This window comes from Typopeltis vanoorti, chromosome 10 (assembly GCF_054136105.1).
Source record: "Typopeltis vanoorti isolate ZY-2024b chromosome 10, IOZ_Tvanoo_1.0, whole genome shotgun sequence".
Lineage (NCBI taxonomy): Eukaryota > Metazoa > Arthropoda > Arachnida > Uropygi > Thelyphonidae > Typopeltis > Typopeltis vanoorti.
Genome location: NC_143558.1, coordinates 32,841,483 through 32,863,242, shown reverse-complemented (window position 1 = coordinate 32,863,242; position 21,760 = coordinate 32,841,483). Strand labels below are relative to the sequence as shown.

At 34.9% G+C, this 21,760-nt stretch overlaps 1 protein-coding gene across 3 annotated transcripts in view; it reads left to right on the top strand.

Annotated features, from left to right (window-relative positions):
• Positions 1-21,760, top strand: part of LOC150102312 (cyclin-dependent kinase-like 4) — a 296,960-nt gene that overhangs the window by 11,263 nt on the left and 263,937 nt on the right. Inside the window, exon 2 of one of the 3 annotated variants that reach the window (XM_090399038.1) lies at positions 10,555-10,735. The exons of the other annotated variants lie outside the window; for them this stretch is intronic. Within the exon in view, the coding sequence (XP_090255164.1) occupies positions 10,596-10,735 (140 nt within the window). The 5' untranslated portion in view covers positions 10,555-10,595. The remainder of the gene's footprint in view (positions 1-10,554; positions 10,736-21,760) is intronic. 3 annotated transcript variants of the gene reach the window in all.

The window sequence follows — 21,760 nt, the reverse complement described above, 5'->3', positions numbered from 1 at the left end:
TTACTAATTTGTAACCTGTAAATCGTTCTTCACCAATAAGTTATATTTATCATTTTTGCAGTATATTTTGCATCCAAAGTGGAATATTCGACAAATATTCCACTTATTTCACTACTATAAATAAACGTGCAGTATTTATCTTTACCGACTTAAATATAAAACTTCTATATAATTGAAATGAAATATTACAGATATTTCATAGAATAATATGAAATATCTGTAATAATACTAAAAGATCGCAATTAGTAACACGCACTAAATAATTACTATTAATCTTTCAATATCCCGAAAATACCCAAAATAACTACATGTGCTAGAAACATTAATTTTTAGTTACTTTTCATTTATGTAAGATTTTTTTTTTTTTTAAATTTTAACCTATTTTGCTGTAATACAGCCAAATATAAAATTAAATATAAATAAACAGATAGATTGGTAGTGGTTAGAATTACAGAAGAGGCAACGAAGGCTATGACTCAGTATTATGTGTTTAATTGTTCTGAGTTCTCCGGCCGGTTTTTCTGTTTTTGCGAGATGAAAAACTCAAGTTTTCTGAAGGAAAGCAGCCCCCCCCCCCCCCCCTGTGACTTTCTTAGGAGATCAGCTAACTTAATTTCACTTGAAAATCTCTTATTCAAGTTCCTTGCGTTCTAGACAAAATATGAATCCCTAATCGATGAGTGAATTACTGAAGCAATTAAAATAAGCAAAAGAATATTCAGAAAAAAAAAAGATAAATACAGTATATCGATATTTCAATATACGTATTTATCTCTAAAAGTAATGAGTACATTGATTTCGGTATTCGACATAGTCATAGCTTGTTACGTTGAGTATTCGGGAACATTGACACCGCTCTCGAATCCATCAAACTGTCCTAATGTAGACGTCATCGACAACAAATCTTGTTGTCGATGGCGTCTACATTAGGACGTCTACATCAGTTTTGTTCTAGGTGTTTATCAGAACTTTCCAGCATCCCCCTTCCTCGTACAATAGGAATTTGGCAGTTCGTCACGTACTGGCTGCCAGCCACCCTTAAATGGATGAATATTTCCTTTGGAAGGGGTAAGTTGCGAAGGCGATGCGACATTCCCTATTTGATTGTAAATGCCTGGATTCGAATCCCGTCTAGAAAGCGAAATACTTAAGTGCTTTTCAATCAAAATAAGTGAATAGGTCTTATACAGAGGTGACAAGGTTTTCTGGCAGAAAACTCGGTTTTTTTCATCTCGCAAAGTAGGCAAACCCGCCGAAGATCTGTTTGGCGAAACAATAATAGCAAACAGTTATAAATATCGAAGTACCCGGGGCCCACAAAAGGTACCGGTTTAAGGAATTGTACACATAACTTGAATCGGAATGTTGTTGAAATGGTAGAACCTGGGTTAAGAAATATAATTTAAGTAGTAGATAATTTTTATCTGCTGTGCGGGACCACCTTCCCGCTTACTTGGAGGCCTTTTTAGTTATTTCAAATCATGGTACAACATGCTTCGGTCTAGGAGCAAGATTTCCATGTTATCTAACTCATAGTATACCTAAAAGTATTAAATGTGATATAAGTTTAAAAACATTTGTGGATGGGATTCGACCTAAAAATAAACATGGATTTAGGACTATCAGCTTCTATTCAGTTTGCCTAGAAACAGGAATTGGAGGCACCTTATTACTGAATCTGGAATTGAGCAGGTGAGAACCACATCATGCATATAGCGACCGGTCATTGAAATCAGGTGACTGACTTTCGGATTTAATTTATGTTTCTTCATAAAATATTTTTTCACATTTCAGTTACAGATTCAATTATTATTATTAATTTTATTTTATTTATTATTTTGAAGGGGCAATTGATAAATATTAGACCTGGGATTGATAAAGATTTATTAGGTCTTTTACATTCGTTTCATTAATTAAAAGAAATTACTTAAATTTATAAACAGCATTATTTCTAATTTTTAATATTACAATTAAAACATAATTTGCTTTATTTTTGTAATTAATTTAAAATCATAATTTTTTTTCATTTCTTGTGAGTCCATATTCTCCCCTCCTACAACGCTTACATATGCCTTAACAATTTATCCTACGAAAATTTCAAATGTATATTTGGAATCTAACTACTGTGCCATTTCAGAAAAACTAAACATTATTAAAATATATGCTAATTATTGGTCAAGTTACAGTAAATATAACCCCCCCCCTCCCCCCCAAAAAAATCATTACTTGAGTAAGAACTTGACTTTCTTTGTGAATGAGCAGAGCTATGCTATATGGATGAGGCTTTCTAAATAACTGAATAAATAATAAAATAAAATTGGCGGAGGCTGGAATTTAAGTTGGGCCATACTACACCCTAAAGTGTGTATCCATAAAAAAATAAAATAATAAAAAACGACGATTTCAGAGTAAAATAATATTAACTCAGTCGAGTGTGTGCTTTGCAAGAAATGGCACAGTATTAGAATGAAATTGAACTTGAGGATGTTTAATCTTTCTTACAATGAAATAATGTTCCAACTTCTGCTAATTATACTCTTCTTTTAATTATGTTACTTTTTCTTTGATATTAAACTATATTTATAATGTACTTGTGTTAAAAAGAAATAAAACTTTCTTGTTCAGTACGGAACATGTCTGCTATTTAAACTTCGTCCTATCTATTGCTTAATCTTCATCCGAAATGGCTTCCATTTGGTATAAATTGCAATGTTTTACTCTTGACCTGGTTTCGAGAGTGGCAGTGAATGATCAAGCCACTTCAAATGTATACTTAACGTGTCTTTTTTGATTTCTCTTGGGACTCGAGAATATTTCCGCATATTTATTAAGTTCCGTTACCCGTAAAATGCCTAGAATATCTTCTGACACTGTTCTTCTTACTATACTACAGTACAACTCCCCCCCCCCCTTTTTCTTTTCTTTTTAATACGATTACATCAGAGACCCCCATAAGATACGGAAGTTCATTTTCTTTTGTTTAGTTGACCTACACAAAATTATATTATTCCAAGACCTCAGCGGAGTACTAAGAGATCATTTTAAATTCATAAGTTTCCCCTTTTGACTTTCTAAAAAATGAATAAATTCCAAAAAAGGTATTTCATTTTCAAAGACAACACTGTTCTTTATTAAAGACTGGCTGAAGTCTTTAACGTTTGTGAAGTAAGATAATGTCATTTCAGGTTCGCCCATGAATTATGTAATGCTGTTTTATGGATTTTAAGACTCCATCACCTTTTGGCACAAACTGTCACATATAATATACCCCCCCCCACTGCCCCTCAAAAAATTAACGGTAATTCTTATTGCATTACCGTTTATTGTTTAGCTTTTGAAATAAATACCATTAACTTCTTTTGTGGCAACGTTTCTGGCCATAATATGTTAAATCACCTAGAAGAAAGACTAACTGTTTGATTCTAGTCGCAAACTACAGAAACCTTTTTGAGGCCTTTTTTTAAGCGATCCCAGGTAGTTGATTACTAGAAAAGACGTTTTTTTTTTAAATTTTTTTTTTTTTTTAAATTTCTCACCGAATCTCGCATTTCAGAGAAACCAACCGTGGAACTCGCACCATTTCGACAACATGAATTAGGGTTTAGGAACAAGAGATGGAGGTAGGTACCTTCTGCACTCTCGCTCCAAATCAGCTCAGCTACTTGGTGAGGGCTGAGGGTGAAGACCTGTCCATCAATCTTTTCAAATGTTGGGGCAAAAGAGGGAGTAGGAGGAGAGCTCCTCCTACTCCCTTTTGGGAAATAAAAATGTGCCTCATGTACCAAGAATACAAAAATCCAGAAGGATCCAGCCAGCAACAGCAATCCTGTGAGTGGAGACAGCGTGTTACTGTGAGAAACCGACAAAGGATTACAAAGCTTAGCAGCCTAACAGACGGATAACAACTAATCAAATGGCAGCGCAATACAATCAGTGGTCACAAATTTAATAGGGAAAAGCACAATTCCGAGGACCCCATTATAGATGTATAGCTGCACGCCACACGTTCCACGCCTTCAGCTTACAGCGGACACACACACACACACACACACACACACAACACTGTATATTGAAGAGTAGAAAAAAGGTTTCCTGGTCTTACTAATTCAGTTTTTCTTTTTTTTTTTTTTTTTTTTATCACGCTGACAGCAGGGTCAAGGGATGTCGACGTTAATATGAATTAATGAACCTCCTTGTGATAAGAGACGATACTAAAGGCTCCTGCTGGTGGCGCGAAGAATAGTTTCTCGCACATGTAAGGTTTCCCTCACATACGAGTGGCAGCTGCCTACATAAAGCTGTTGTTAGAAACAGGTGTATCCAGCCATGTCAGAAAATATAGTTCTTCGAAATGGTTTCAGAAGCACGATGATGATGATTTTACCGTATTTTATTGCTTGGTCATCCAAGGTTAATCCAGTTGAACATATATGCATAGAAAAATATATAGAAGTCCTATTAATACAAATCCCACATTTTGGTTGGTGAATGATCCAGAAACTTTGATCTAGACACTCAACATGGAACTTTTTCAAGCAACTACAAGTCTTCAAAATCAGAATAGAATGGTGATCTCGCACTAGATGATGAAAAAAAAACATTATATAGGGTCTTTAGAGCAGGGTTTTCGGATCTAACACTTAACTCTCCATAATATTAATGTATTATGGGTACATTAATTAGACAACAACAAGATGTTTATCACAGTTGGTAGGGTTTTTCCTTCAGGAAACATGAGTTCATGTATATATATATAATTCAAATTATACAATCGATAGAACATAGCAGAACATAAAGTAATCTGTTCGGCAGCAACAGCCCAAGACTGTAAACACACCCAACCTGCTTCTCATTTTCCTCTTTTATTCCATCTGCTTCTGATCACCTGAACAGCCTTTCTTACGAAATATTCCACAACAACAACAACAACAACCTCCAACTTTTCAAGAAAAATACTGATAGATTCCTTTTTTCCCAAAACTCGTCTATACCTATGCATGACACTGCTTATATGCAGAATTGATATTGATATCTACTTTCGAATATGTATTGGAACACTATTAATTTCAGAGAAACCTAAATTGCAAACATTTCACTTTCCTCTGATGCTAATCAAAGGAGGGTCTGCATTTCCATCCTTTCTGGCATACTTTTCACCAGTTTGTGACAATATAAACTAGATATTTTGGACCTTTTTTTACTGCATGATCACCAGTCTGGAATGGACCATTCCACAGACAAGCAGATTTTTTCTCTCCCAGAAACTCGTTTTTTTTTTTTTCCCATAAACTTGAGAAAGTCGACCGTAGAATCCACATTATTTCAGACAGTAACGTATCCTGTTGGGGTTAGGTACCAAGAGAAGGCAGCACTTGTTTGCCCGTCTCTTTCGGTTGCCGCTTATTTGCCAATCAACCGAAGTTGCTCTTCGGTTGATTGGCTGTCAGTGGAGATTGAAGGTTAAAAGGCCTCGCCTACTTCCTATAATGGAATAAAAGGCATTAGCCGATCATATAGTGCGATATGGAAAGGATCATCTAGGAGTACAAAGAATCTGTACTGGGGGGGGGGGGCTGGTTCATGCAAAGTTGGAAGTCTATGATATGAGACACAAATTACACTACATCCTTGATCGAACGAGCAAGTGGGTGTGATGGATGCCTGAGTAGAAAACTAGTTATGTCCAAATGTATCTTCCCAATTGCTGAGGTTTCTGAAGAGAGTGATAACTGTAAGGAGTTTTTCCTGGTAATCTGGATTTAATTCAGAGACCGGGTGATTTCTTTTCAACTGTTCTGTAAATTGTTTCACAATCTCAAAAAAAAAAAAATGTTGGAAGGAATGCTTCATCCTGCTGGAACTGTGCAAATGCTGATAGATTAAGTCACTCCATGATCGAATAAATGAGACGTGTGTGTGTGTGTGTGTGAGAGAGAGAGAGAGAGAGAGAGAGAGAGAGAAAGAGAGAGGGGGGGGGAATGAACGCCGACAGATATGGTGCATATCTGTATTGCAATAATTCCTATATTGCAGTTCTATAGAACATATCCGTGTAATTTTAAACACGACGTATTTTTGTAGGTACTACTGAGCCATGATTTAAGGATAATGATGTGGATAAACTTGACTAAATTGCACTAAATCACAACCTTGATCCAACAGTAGTATATGAACTACTCACGTTCAAGTCCTATGGGAAAGTGAAAAAGTTTTTCCTTCGAGTTTTTCATTCAGAAAAACAGATAAACCAACCAGAAGAACACACACACACACACAATGCACGGAGTCCACTACCTTAATTACGAACAGCTCACGCTAAAATGTGAAAGGAGGAATCATCCAAAATGTCTGACAATTATCAAAAACTGGTGGAGATTATGCATACAAGAATGGGAACGTTTGATTGTAACCAAACGCTATTCAGGTGTGTAATTTAGGTTTCTTTGAAAGATAGTGCTGCCACGATACTTATTTCAACACAGCGTATTCTCTAAAACTACAAATATTTCTCGACGTTTTTATTTTCACGGTAATATCAGCAGCACGTAATTTTGATGAGGTAATCATTTTGACAAGACACCAAACACGAAACCACTGTTTTGCTAGTTAGAACACTACTTTCTTCATGTGATCTGCCTTATCAGTTTACAAGAAATGGAGGATAGTAAGTAATGTTTTCAGTCGCCGCCTTTACGATACGTGTCAGTGCTGTGATTGAAATGGGAGGTCATCGAAATCTACATCTGTAAACATGGTTATCGGAGCAGCTGATTTTTCCTTAAAACGCAAATGTCATTTTCATGTTTCTTTTGTCCCCATTTTCTTATCGGTTCTTGCCTGTGTCTTTATTTCGCTCTCTTTCATGATGTAAATCTAATTGCTTTTGAAGCAAGCGTGTCTACATATCAAATAATAAACTGAAATTTCCTTTATCGAACGTTAAACAGAAAGCTGCCATAAAATTCGTCTTACGAGCACTTTAACGCTGTTTTTAGTGTTCGCTTTATTTTCTAATTAATTTTTGAATATAATGTAACACACACACACACACACACACACACACACACACACACACACACACACACACACACACACACACACACACACAGTATATATTTAATGAAACGAGAGAGAAACGATCCTATGTAGTTCAAACATTCCGATTTAAATTAAGCGAATGGTTATTAATTAACTATTAATTAATAATAATAGCGCAACCCAAAACTGGTTACAACGTTTCTATCTTATTCTTTAATCGCTCAGTTGTTTTAACAGAAGCTTTTAATGTTGTACATGATTCTGTTTTTGTTCGATTTTCTGAATGTATTTAGTATGCTCAGCAGGTCACCACTTAGCATTAACAGGTGCTATGCTAAATAGCATTGCGAATAAACAACGTTTTTAATAACATATTTACACATTAAATGGATAAGAATCCTATATTGTTATATAGCCAGCTTTTTATTAAAATAAAAAGCCTTTTGGCTTTTTATTTTAATAAAAAGCCTTTTGGCTTTTTATTAAAATAACATATTTACACCACATATTTACACCACAAAAAATATAATAATAGGCGTAATTATATATGCAAGTAACGGTTCTACATCGTCCCAGCGCCATATCTTTGCTGGAGTGCCGCAGGGATCTCTACTGGCTCCATTGCTGTTTTCTGTATACATGTCAGACATCCCACACAATCCGATGACTTCCATTTTAGCACTGTATGCGGACGATACGGCAATACTAACCAGATCTCTCAGACCCCACTTCGTTACCAGAAAGCTTCAAGAAAATCTTCTAAAGCTGGAGGGTTGGTTCTCCAAGTGGAGATTGGAAGTCAACCCCCTGAAAAGCTCAGCGGTTCTCTTCTCAAAAAGGCCAATGTCTCCTGCAGGAGATGTATTACTATTCAATACTAATATTCCCTGGCAGAAAGAAACAAATTACCTGGGTGTGATTCTCGACAAAAAGCTATCTTTCAACCAACATATCAAGTCTGCATGTGCAAAAGCATCTAAAGCCATAGCTCAGATCTACCCGCTAATTAACAGAAATAGCAAACTCAGCAACAGAATCAAATTGCAGCTATACCAGATGACGATTCGTCCTATAATCACCTATGCCTCTCCAGCCTGGAGCCACACCTCTAATACTAACATTATTAAGATACAGCGAGTGCAGAACAAGTGCTTGAGAATGATTTTGAACGCCCCGTGGTATGTTAGAAACAGCCAACTCCACAGAGACACAAATATTCCCTATATTCCCTCTTATCTACAATCCTTAGCTTCCAAATTTTTTCTAAAGACGTCCACACATCCCAACGATTTGGTTCAACAAGCTGCAGCATACGAGCCAACGGACATATTTAAATATAGAAGACCAAAAACTATATTAGCCTCCTATAGCGATACATAATCTCCATGCCCATTCAGGGCGAGCAAACTTCTCGTAAATTTTACCCTCACTGTAACCATGACAGATAGCGGGGAATATGAAAAGCATTTTGCTTCACCCTTAAAGAATAAATGTCAATTGTCTTAGTGGTTTTCAAACTTTAAATGCTCCCCTAGTTTTTTTTTTTTTTTTTTAAATTATTGCGTCCCTCTATACTTGCATAAAACAACCTGTAGTTTATAATTTCTTAAACTAAGAACCTCTTAGTAAAACGAAGAGGTTCTGAGTTTTTTGATAGTACATAATTATACTTCAAACTAAACTAAAAGTTAATAGTCCACAGAGATACTTATACATGGAAGTTGCAAGTGTTTAATGCTACATTATATTGATATAAGTGGATGGAATATCGAGTGCGTGCAGGAGTTGTGCTCGAAAATAAATATAATAAATAAAAAAATTCATCTAGCCTTCTACGTGCGCTCTTGCTATAGTTGCCGTGTTAACTATTTCTAAATGCTGAAATAAACTACAAAGTCTGGACTAATAGTAATAATCGTATTAAAATGTAATCTCATAAATTAAAACGTATTAAATATAATCCCATAAATTAATTTTGGATCAAACAGATGGGCCCATGTTTGATTCAAAAATCAAGGGTCCGCCTTTGTAACTATTAGAATCCATTGACTAAAGTGCATCATACGCTTAATAACTGTTATTAATAACGAATACTATGCATTTTCTAGGTCTTTCCGGCTTCTAGAAAAATCTGGATTTGTCATGCTATTTACATAAGAAATTAGGAATTCTTAAATACATACCTAATGTATTTCATCTCTTCAACTGTGTATTAAATTTTCTATTAAATCATCTTATTAATTCAACAATAAATTTATGTGTCGGATTACTGTGATTAAGGAAGGACAGGTAGAAAACACAACACTAAAAGATAATTGCGAAAAGTAAAAAAAAAAAAAAAAAAGTGATATTACACAGCAATATCAGCAGCGCGATATTGTATTGTGTGCAATCTGCATTTGTTGTTCTAGTGTTGTGTCAAGGACTTCAAACTTCAGATTTTAGAATGCCACAAGTAGGAAGCATTGCATTGGCCAGAATGTCCAGATATCTCTCGGAATTCAATGTTCGTGGCACCACAAACAGAGAACTGAAGCCAAAACAGGACCATACCATCATCAACACCTGTCCATCAGTAGCGTGATTCGTTGCTCAAAGCTTCAACGTCCCATTGTACACGCCTTTTGCACCACTGAAGACGACGCTGCATGTTGATTCGGTACTGATTCCGTTCTGAATGTTTTTGTGCAGATTCATGTTTCAGTCGATGCCCAGAACTCCGCATTCAACCTGTCGGCCGACGAACGGCGGATTTTACAAATTATTCTTCGTGGCGCCCTACGGTGGGTCGTCCACTGCGATAGCACTAGCAGTTGACTCCCTGCCCTTCCATCTCGGTATGGTATCACTGATTGTTGACGTGAGAGGGCCCAACTTGCCGAACAGATAGATCTGCAACATGGCATCCTATCACAGCATCTCTTTCAAACTCCGTCAATTCCTTTCTCACAGCCATATAATTACACAGTTGCGCTGACCTTGGAAACATCGTATCCTCCAATTTATACCGGCTACAAACACGTGACTCGTTACTTGGCACGATGCGCCTTGCCCATTGGGATGTCCGTTGACTTCTTTCCAAGCAGTGTAGTTTTAATTCCCAATAGCAGCAACAACAACAACAACTGCTTCTTGTTCGGATATCAAACATATTTCCATAGTCAAGTTCCATATCCAAACTCAGGTACAGGTACTCCTTATCCATTGGGCTAAATGCGCTATAGCCCAGGGGCGCTTAAGAAATTATAAATAGATTTGCAGAAAGTAAATGCCGCTAAATAAATAAATAAAATAAATAAATTAGAATTTTTTAAACTTTTTTCTATTATGTGTATTTTTATAAATACAAATAAACGACCTTTATTGTATTATAAATATTGTTGAATCAAATAAAAATGTGCAATGCCGATATATTTTTAAATAAAAATTTTTGTAATGAAAGTTATTTAATTAATTATATGTATTATTTAATTATTGTTCAATCCAATATGATTAAGGCGGCATATTTTTTTTTAGCCCAGGGCGCTCAAACCTTTTTAAGACAGACCTGCTCAGGTATGGAAATATCTGAGTTGGAATCAGTCAAGGATGTGAAAAACTTTGTTTTAAGCGAAGATGGGTGGAAACTGGCAGTACAAATAATTCAGCCAGAGAACTCCAAGCTGCTGACTAAGCAACTCACTGTAGCCTCATTGCGGTATTTGTTTCTGTAGTCATTTTATAATCTAACTACTTATAATCACATCCTGCTTTCCTTTCCTCCATTTTCTGAATCCGTTTTTACGATTTACATGACTCTCATAGTTGCTTTAGATATTTAGTTTTCTTAATAAATGCCATGTTTGTGACAAATGATACGATCTGCAATGGTCGGTGAGAAAGCTAGTTTCATTCAAATCTTCTGTGCAGATCACAAAGAATGAATAACAGGCGAAGGTGGGATTTGTTAGATGGGTGAGCATGGATGGCAAAGCGTGACCCTTTTAGATATATGAACATATGAAGCATTAAGTGCCAATGACTCTTATTACTTGAATATTTCAGTATGTCTTTAAATCTGTTTAGACCTCTGACACTGGCTGTTATCAGCAGATCTCGATACGAGATATTTAACATTTTATTCTGTTCAGTATTTTAACATATTAAATTTGCGCCCTATTTAATTCCTTCGTTCCAAGAGAAAGAAAGCTTCTAGCCTCCCCATTTTAAATAGCTTACATAAGGTGTATATATAAGCTATTTAAAATTGGGTTTTAATTGGAAGAACAGTAGTTAACATACAGATGTAAAGTGGATTTTGATTTCTTTAATGATATTTTAGTTAAAAATATATCGAAACGCAAGCACCGTGAAACTTTCTTCGATCGCCAAAAGCAACCGAATTGAGAAACGGTATAAAAATTATTCCTTTGTCATTTTCACATGAATATGACCTTCAATCAAAATCTTTCCTGTACTAGTCGACAAACTTGGGGATGGGTTGGGGGGGGGGAAAGATTTTATACTGAAATATTACCAAATACTTTATAGGAAAAGAGACTGCGTGTGGTTAGAACACTACGGAAGAAAGAATAATAAATACCATAAAGGAGCTAATAGTAGTGACATTTACGTGACTTCTCAGATAAGAATGGCAAAAATAGAATAAAAACCACAAAATTTTAAAGGTCAAATATTGGAAAAGGAGCCGACACCCAGAAATGAGTCATTTGGTTGTCCAACCTCATAATTCACGAATACGTTCACTCGCATTAAAAATGCATATTACTTGCCCATGTCGTTTGGAGACGTTTGTCCTATTTTTTAAAAATATTCGTCTGGAGAAAAACATTGAAATAATATTTTCCTTTATTCAGATTATGGATGTGCAAAAAAGTATCAGTATGGCGAGTTTAATTGCATTTAAAATTTCTAAAAACAATACGTGATTAAAAAAAAAAGTACTTTATCAAAGATTTATGTGTATTTAAATCATACAGTGGGAAAAAGTTACGGAAAAACTGTGAAATCAAATTAGGCACTTGATAAGTAAATGATTTTATAAATTTACAAAATATGTGTAGCCAGTGACTTATATTTTAATATGAAACTCAACTACTTGTGAATCGTTCTGTTATTTTTCTGAACGCTTACTTTCTTTCTCAATATTTCCGTCCTTTTTTTGTTTATTTTTTATTCTCAAAAGTCTTCGGTCACCAGTACCGCCGAAGAAAACTGCCTTTAATAAGAAAATTAATTTGTGAGCTTATATTTGCCTGAATGAACTGCAATAGTCCTTTAGGGAATACTTTTGATAGCAGTTCATATCACGCTATACGTGTCATTCTGATATGTTGATGGGAAGGAGGAAGAATACACGTATTCTCCATAACTTGCTTATACTTAAAAAGATTACTCGTAAAAATTTTATCTCCCAAATGACAAGAGAGAGAAGAAGCGAAATCACGGTTAGGACTCACGGGAAATAGTCCGGTAGTGGACGAGCCAAATTTAGTCATGTCCCCTGTGTGATTTTAGTGTCTCCAGTAAGCTGCCAGAAACAAGTACTAAAAAAAAAAAAAAAAACTTGCTTGCAAATCAAGAGTGTGATGAAACAGAAATTCTATTCTGAAGCTGAACATGATATACTGTGTGTGTGTGGGTGGGTGGGTGGGTGTGATCTTCATACACTAAATGACGCATTAATTGATAAATAGTATTTTCATGCTAATTTAAGCAATCAGTTGGTATCGATTTCCTTTGACTGGAATGCTCTGGATTCGAATCCTGTTTAAGAAGGCGAATGACTTTATAGGGTTTTTCAACTAAAGGTGAAATAGCCGGTCTCGTAAGAGGTGACAGAATTTTTACTATTACGCGACATCTTTAATCGAGGACACTACTCCAATGCAATCACCGTCTCCTTTATTCAAACTTCCAACTATATGACAGTACTATCATCAACACACAATGCTATTTTTCATCCAGGAAACTCCAGGTTTCCATCCAGCAAAATACAGGCAAACTGGTGCTTTACCATCTTATCTGTTCAGTATGGTACTGTATCACGAGAATCGCCAGGACCAACTTTCAACAAAGTAACTCCGATTCTACGTTGAATATTATGTTTTCTACTTTTATTTCACAGATACATATAAATGGACACGACTCACCAAATTTAGCTCAATAAAAAAGGGAGGAGAAATGGGAGAGGGGATGTCATTTACTCAACAGCCACTTTCAAATTGTATCGTTCAATCGATTTCAACAGCATCTGGATTATAATTATTTCTTATGTTGCTACAAGTCTCATGATACATTCAGCCTAATCGGACGAAAATGAAGGGGACGATATTCTGTCTTCAGAGAAGCCTCAACAGGTCATTGTTCAAACGCTTAAGTTTCTTAAAGTGACATTTGGGAAATTTAGTTCGATCATAGAAAAATGAAAAAGGGAATGCTTCTTTCTACGTCGTTACACGGGCAATATCGTTTGCCAGGTATCGACTATATTTGGAATATAGCTTCTTCGACTGTTAAAGCACCTAATAATTTCTGAACAGCGAGACTAAAATGTAAGGTAGAGTTGTAAAGGGAGGAGAAGAAAGTCAACTACATCGATCGCTATAAAGTCGCATTGTTCATTCGATTTTAACCAGCTAGTTATCGACAGTTGTTCCTGTTTCATCTTTTTTTTTTAAGTATGCGTTTTAAAAAATTGAGACAAGTTCTTGAAGAAGCAGAAGATTGCTTGTAAAGCAGAGCAGCTACTTGACTGACATTAATTTATGTTGTTTTTTTTTTTGAAAAAAAAAAAAGAAGAAATTATTATCACGTGACATCTCCAAGGAGTTATTGCGGGAGGCACTCTACTCCATGCAACCCATCGTTCTACATCATCAGATTGTTGAACATAAATTTTTTCTCCGAAATGCAAGCAGTATAATGCGCATCACCAACTAAAAATTACACTAGTCACCAAAGGCCTTTTATAACTAGGATCAAAAGAGATGGATTCTATCATTTTAGGACGTACAGTTTAATTTTTTTCCCCAGCACGTGTTTGTTACAAGTTTGCCAAAACATAAACTTAGTTATGTATTGTTTAATGATTAAAAAAATAGAATAGTAATTAAATTAGGGGGAATGCATTTTAAACTCTCAAAATTCCAGTATTGTATTACAGTTTTAATCAATTTACAATACGATTTTTTTTTATAAAAAAATGCCAAAAATACACAAATTTAAACAAGTACTTTTCCTTGTGCAAGTAGCTTCACATCATCTCCCTCCCTCTGAAAAGATCAAATTCTTTATCACACTAGCATTCCATTTTCTCTGGCAGAGTTGCTTCATTACCATGATGTTTTCAATGAACCATTCATCCTCTTCCATGTAAAAATAATCTTAGGCCACATTCTGGCTCCCATTTTGTATGGTGTTATAAGTCGATCAACTATTTTTTTATAATTTTCAGTTTTGTTGTACCAAACACCCTTTGACAGTATCCGTGGACAAATTCCCGGCTTCCAGTTCCATATTTTTTTCGACAATTTTCTGTTGTTGATCTGCTGTCCCATTATCACGAAAAAGCAGAATATTTTGTAAATTCTTCTGGTAACTAGAAAAAATGCAATTACATTTATATGACACACACACACACACCTTCTATAAAAGACTGTTTGATAACACATCTGTGACCGCAAGTATTCCAATAGCAGTAGTCCTTGTGTCATTATTACTTCCGTCAACTTGGATAGCATATTTAAAAGCCTCCCTCATACTTATTGCATGTACAAAAAAAGTATTAAAAGACTTATTATTACTATTATGCAGCAAAACTGCTGTTAAGACTTTTGAAAAAACACAGAGAAGTACCAATCTTTCGTTCCATGAATTTCGTTCATTTCTTTCTATTTTTATAAAAAATCAAATCTCTAATAAAATCGCTTAATTCCTTCTGTTCAATGAGATGAAGTTTGCTGATAACTTCATAAATGCTTTTATCTGTCATTACCACAATATTTCTCCCGGTAATAATGAAGTAGCTGGCAAAAGAGCGAGGCACTGTCATTTGAAAGACTTTGAGTACGATATGAATTGCAGCACTTTGAGAATATGTCAGCACAAGTCGCTCAGCGCCCATATGCTCAGAAGGTTCCTTTCTTTGAACTTCAAAAATAGCTGATCATTACTTTGTAGGTCGATAAGTTCCAGCTGTAACTGTAGATCAGAGTTTTCCCTGTACTGTTGAGAACTAATATGGGTGAGATGATACAAAATCGATGAGTAATATTTTTTTTATTAAAAATCCTTAATAACAATCTCATGGCTGTTCAAAATAAACACAATATCAGTTCTTGGATCCATATCCCTGCATTTCTAAGTGGGCGAAATGAAAGCTTCTAGGGGGCTCTACGAAACCTGTAAAAGGCTCGTCTCTCTTTCAATTGCAAAGGAGCCTTCAGTTTTCGTAGCAGATAAACATGGCCACAATAGCTAATCTATCATAAAACAGAATACACCCATCGATATAAAAACTATAGACGTGTATAAACTATCCATTTAATGGTTCTTTATGTTTTCCTTCGATGAGAAATTCATTTCCGAATTATGACCGAAGCAAATATCGTTAATACAAAGACAAGCCTTCTATAATTGTACAACGATCTCAGAATTAAACATGATAGTGAAACACAGGAGCCACACCCAAGTAAACAATACAAGAGTTATTACGATCCTTTAAGACGCTGACTGAGCACGCTAAGGAAAAACCAGAAAGAGATTTGCACGAAAGGTCAGGATTGGTTTCAAAATAAATCAATAGTTAAGAATTTAAAAATGATTATACAGACGTAAAGCCATTATTAGTCTACGGAATAAAATCTGATAATAGAAGAAAAATCTGGTAATTGGTATGAATAAATTTTTTCGGGGTGGGGGATAATCCATTCCTTTTAAATTACGTTTTGGTAACATTCATACATACTTTATAAGTCCCCAGTTATATGAAAATGATTTAAATAATCAATACAAGTGTGGATAGTATAATGTATACACTATTTTTAGCACTAATAATAAAACAAAGAACGCATTCAAATAATTGAAACAGTATATTGCATTCAAAGTACACCCTGCCATACAAGGGCGAAATATAGTAGTCCCCGCGAGCTGCAGTACGTAGAGTAAAAGAACAAAATTAGGGTGGAACTTTTCTGAAAGAGAAATCCATAAGAGGCACTTCCGACCTTGCACTTGGAAATATTGATTTCGTGATCTCGCCTTGGTAATACAGTTTCTGGGATTTCGCTAATAGACATGGTAATATTCCAAGGCAGTGCTAATGTCGCAGTAATATATCGAAAGAAAGTGCAAACTATATTTTTCAGACTAGTAGGATAATAAAAGCGGATATAACCGGCATGGCGAGAAAGCGTTGATTTTGCTATATTTAGGAACAGGAATATGAATATCCAGGATAGAACAGGACTCCAAGACGATTATTTTGATTTGCTTTTGATTGGTACGTTCTTTATCTAAATACATTTCCATCTCGTTTTTGTAATGTAAAATTGCAATTGACTTTATTAGAATAACAAATGTAATGCCTAAATTATATAACTATTTCTATTTGTGATTCTCTATCCAGCTTCAGCAAAATGAATGTTTTTGATTCTTGTTTTTATTTATCTTATTAAGTATGTAAAATGGTTTGCTTTGATATCTGAATTTGTGTCCACCATTTCGTTTTCATCCTTCGGATTTATTTACCAAGTGTTAAAAGCTCTGGAGAAAACGACATGACCAGTCAGAAATAGCACACCTCACTTCTGCTTTTTTTGTGTGCGTGTGCACAGTGTAAAATGATATATAAAAAAATTTAAATTAAGATGCTTTTATAATTAGCTAGATGGGAAAAAAACTTTATTTAGAAAAGGAGACAAGAAGATTTATTAAGTGTAGCAAAAATTCAATTTAAGCAAATTTGGGCAGTAAATGTATTATTATTTATATAATAAGAAGAGAAAATTCTGAAAACAAATTTTACATGGATTAATTAAAAAAAAGAGTAAAGATTACATGTTAAGTCAGATTCACAACTTGCTTTATTTTAGTTGAACCTTATCCGCTGTTTACGTCTAACTTCAAGTATGTGTGCAAAAAATATAAGGAACATATTGTAACCCCCCCCCCCCCAAAAAAAAAACGCCTCCACGAGATTAAAATTATATATCGCTTATTATTATTATTATTATTAATTATTATTAATTACAATCTCCTGGAGTAAAGATTCATCAAGAGAAGCCTTTTATTATTATAATTATTATTTCCAGACAAAGATGCACACATGTTAGTAAAAATCATGAGAGCTTCATTTTTCTCGAATACTGAATACTAGTTACAAACCACATGACAGCAGATACATCCGCAGATTACACTCTTAATGACCGCTGTTGTGTATAGTAGTGGAAACGTAGTGTATTTAGAGTTAACCAACTCCCAACGAAAGTTCCATGTTATCACTGTCTTAAGGTGTGTAGCTATCACTACAACCCTGAAGATAGTGCTCTGACACAACACAAAACATTCATTTCACAGATATTTAAACACTATTGAGATTTTTTAAATTTATTTTCTAAATATCTTATGCGTCATATAATCGATTGCGGCATCAATAATATGGATGCCTAAAGACAGATATTTTTTTTATTCATATTTGTTTTTCAATACATCGCGCATATATCTAACTATGTAAATAAAGCTTTCAGCCATATAATTACTCACCAGAATTTCAAAACCAGATGCTGTTAGTCCAGAAAGTGTAATATTTAAAAACAGCAGAAACCTTTCGTGCATATAAATTCACTTCTTTGTCAGACACAGAAAAACTCGGTTGATTATTGTTGATGCTAATATAACCAACCTATCGCAAGTGATCAATATAACATATTAGCCTAACGCTGTGAAGATACCGGGATCCATTATTAATGTGAAGAATTGCTATTCAGAAGACTTCGGAAGAAGATTAGGAATGGCTAAATTTTAGACGACTCTGACTGCTGTCAGAGTCGTCTAAAATCTAGAAGGATTAATCTATCTCTATGGGAACAAAGTTGAGGATTTTGGATGCATTTGTTTTTCCAGCGACTTATGTGAGACACTGAACCTAAAGAAGTCAGATAAGAAAAGGATAGCTGCTTTTGAGATGTGGTGTTACAGGCTGTTGAGGATATCATACAAAAGGCGTACAAATGAATGGGTGTTAGAAAAGATCAGTAGAACTTTAAGGCTCCTTAAGAATATTGACAGAAGAAAGTTAAAATATTTTGGACACATTGAAAGGATGGAAGGAGAACTTTTCAGAACAGTAATAGAAGGTAAAGTTCCTGGAAAAAGGAAGGGCTAGATCATCAAGGAGATGGATGAATGGTGTCTGGAGAGTGAGTAATCTTCAGAGAGTTGAAGCCTCCAGAAAAGCATACAACAGGACTACATGGCGAGGCCTAGTGTGACACATCACCGAGCATCGGAGTGACCATACGATTTGAAATAATGCGATTTGAAAATTAACTTAAATAACACCTTGAGTTTTTTTTCTTTCGACAATTAAGCATGCTACAAATCTGAAGTTTACAATTATATTAACAACACAAACAATACAAAATTTTAGTAACATTGGTCAAAGTACAAAAAACACTTAACGTTGTTAGCAAAAGAAATATTAAAGAATATTAACGCCTACCTTCTTTTACCTGGCACTCAGAATTTCTTATAGGCGTCGGTTATTTGTTTGAACTGTACTGCCATCTGCGGTTTTCATTGTTTTCTCCAAATATATTTCTATTATTGAATGTGTGCATATGTTTTTTTATCAACCTAACGAAAAATTTTAAATAACTCCCACATTGTTTTAAAACCGAATAAGAAACCCAAAGATTGGAATCAGAGAGTTTCATGCCGAATATAGTATAATAAACTTGGTCTAGCTACTCACTGATGAATGTGGGTAGTAACCTCCCACCATAATGTAATAACAGCATACATTTCCTAGGAAATGTGTTTTTACATTTATAGAAAATACCAAGAATAGCGATCAGAACTCAGAACTTTACCACCTTTGCTGCGAGTTGCCCGAGTTTGTACTACATACTAGGACTACTTGTATTAGCTCACGCTAGTATTCGCCGATATTTTTATAGTTTACTATATTCGGCATGAAACTCTCTGATTCCAATCTTTGAGTTTCTTATTCGGTTTTAAAACAATGTGGGATTTAATATCCCCTTAATTTAAATAATGTTTTTTATATCGCCGAAATGAAGCCTATTGGCTCTTTTTATTTAAGTAATTTTAAATAACTGATTAATTGGTTTACGAATTTAAAAAACAAAACAAAGCTGACTTTTTGATCCTGTGACTCTAATGATTTTTTTTTTTATATTTTTACTAGTAAGTTTAATTAATGAAAATGAAGCATGTCTTTCATTTTTATTTTTATTACTCATTATTTACTTGTGACACACTATTTATGAATCAAAATACCAATAACGATGCTCCTATTCACGAGTGTCTTTCAACCTTTCGGTCGGACTACTGCAAGCCCATGAATTATTAGCGAAATTTTTGTGTTCTGTGAAGCGAGCCTATTCTTAAATAACGGGTAATGTAGAGTACAGATGCTGCGTATATTCACTTCTGCAACTATTAATTTTTTTCTTTTAAATGCTTAATCAAAACGACGCCAAACGAGTGTTTATATTGATCAGGGTTTACAGTTAATGATCACCTGGAAAAACTGATCGAACAATAGTTTTCAAATTTCACTGCTTGGTTCTTTTATTATTATTATTTTACCTCCCATCATGCTGTTTATTTTTTTTTCAACTTTTTTTTTTAAATCCAATTATCAGTGTTCTATTTCTGTTCAAAAATCAATATCAATTATTGCACTTTAACTTACATTTTTAGTTCTTTTACCATCTTCATTGCTTTTATCATTTTATCAACTGGATTTTTTTTTTTTATCTTTGTCACTTAATCGATAATTTTACGAAATATGACTTATCTATCACTCATTTTTAGTCTACCGATTTTTATTCAAGTCGAAAGATATATTTTATTTCCTTTTCTGACTTTTTTAAACAAAATATTTTTTTTTTCATTCGTTTTTTAAAATAATTTTTTAAATGATATTTTCGATTAATACAAATTTCGATACCGAATTTTATTGAAGCACGTAATCACACAAAGAGATCGAGTGAGCCGATTCTCTCCGAGTCTGTTGGACTGGCTAGTTTAAGCATGTCTTGTTTGATACGCCGAAATTCCTCTTCTGAAGAAGAGGAATTTCGGCGTATCAAAGTAGTTAGTATTCTGAGGGAAAAGGGCTGGAATTTTCACAAATACGAATTGAGTTTCAGTAGCGCACCCAGGATTTAATTTTGGGGGGGGGGGAAGTTGAGTAGACGATTTGAGAATATACACACTACGCATCGCATACGATCTATGACTGAGCATCTGCAATGATCGCTAATTCATAAGTAGTATAAAAATAGAAGACACGACACAACATAAATAAAAAAAAATAATTTTAATTAGGAAAAGATTTTTGGAAAATATTCTAGCGTTTCTTTTCGTTTTTCTTTGGGGGTTCCCTTGTCCCCCCCCTCTGGGTGAGCCGCTGATGAGTTTTAATTCGCTGTTAAATACTTTTATAATAGGGGATTTAAGAGTTTTATTTTAGGCATATAAATAAATAGTCATAAACATAAAGCCTGGTTGGCCGAGTATCCGCTCTCCAGCCAAAAGGCTGCGGGTTCTAATCCCCCCCCCCCCGTGGGCATTGGATGTTTGTGATTGTCTGTGAAAATAGTGGTGGTGGTCGGCAGTAGATGGCGTTGGTGTAGATGATGAAGGTTGTTGCAGTTAGAGGAGTGGTAGAGACAGAGAGCTGTAGAGCAGGTGCCCTCCCTCGATGAGTCTTTGGACTCCCTGGAGGTGTTATGTAATAATAATAATAAATATTTATTTTACGCAGGAGGAAATAAAAATAAATTCTCCAGTGCTTCAATTCCTAAAAGCGAGTAGGAAGAACTCTTTTCGTTCTAGCGTTTAGAAACGAGTAGACAGCTGATTTCCACATAGTTGTCATTGGACAGTTTCAATCAATGATTGAAAATCGTTGTAACTAGTAACTAGAGCAGAATACGGCAAACAGGTTACCACCTCGCATTCTTTAGACTGGGAAAACGGATTTTTCATTGGCATTAAATTTTTGAGTTGCGGGGATTAAAACCCAAGTTACCTAGAGGTAAGAAAAAACACTTGCTGCGACAAAGGTCAACTAAGCAGGAACTGGCCATGTTCCTCTACTAGAATCAAATGTATTATGATCTTTCTTTTGCTGATCTTCTATCATGGAAGTTATCCTGAGAATATACGGGATCCTTATGAGTTAGAGATTAATACGATTTTCCTATTTTATATCCACTAAACAAATTAACATGGACTCTGTGACATGAAGTACGTTAGTATGCGAACCTGCCAGTAAACGAGGGAAAAATAGGGAAGTGGATTTTGACATACTTTTGTTTGAAAACGAAAGCTCCATTGATATAGTGGACACTTATGAGAATCTCCTGTGGATAACATCTGAAGAAGTGGCATTGGGTATCTGAAATGAAAACAGTCAAATGAGTAGGGAAGATCATGCTCGAATGAAGCAACCTGAGGTTCCATTCTT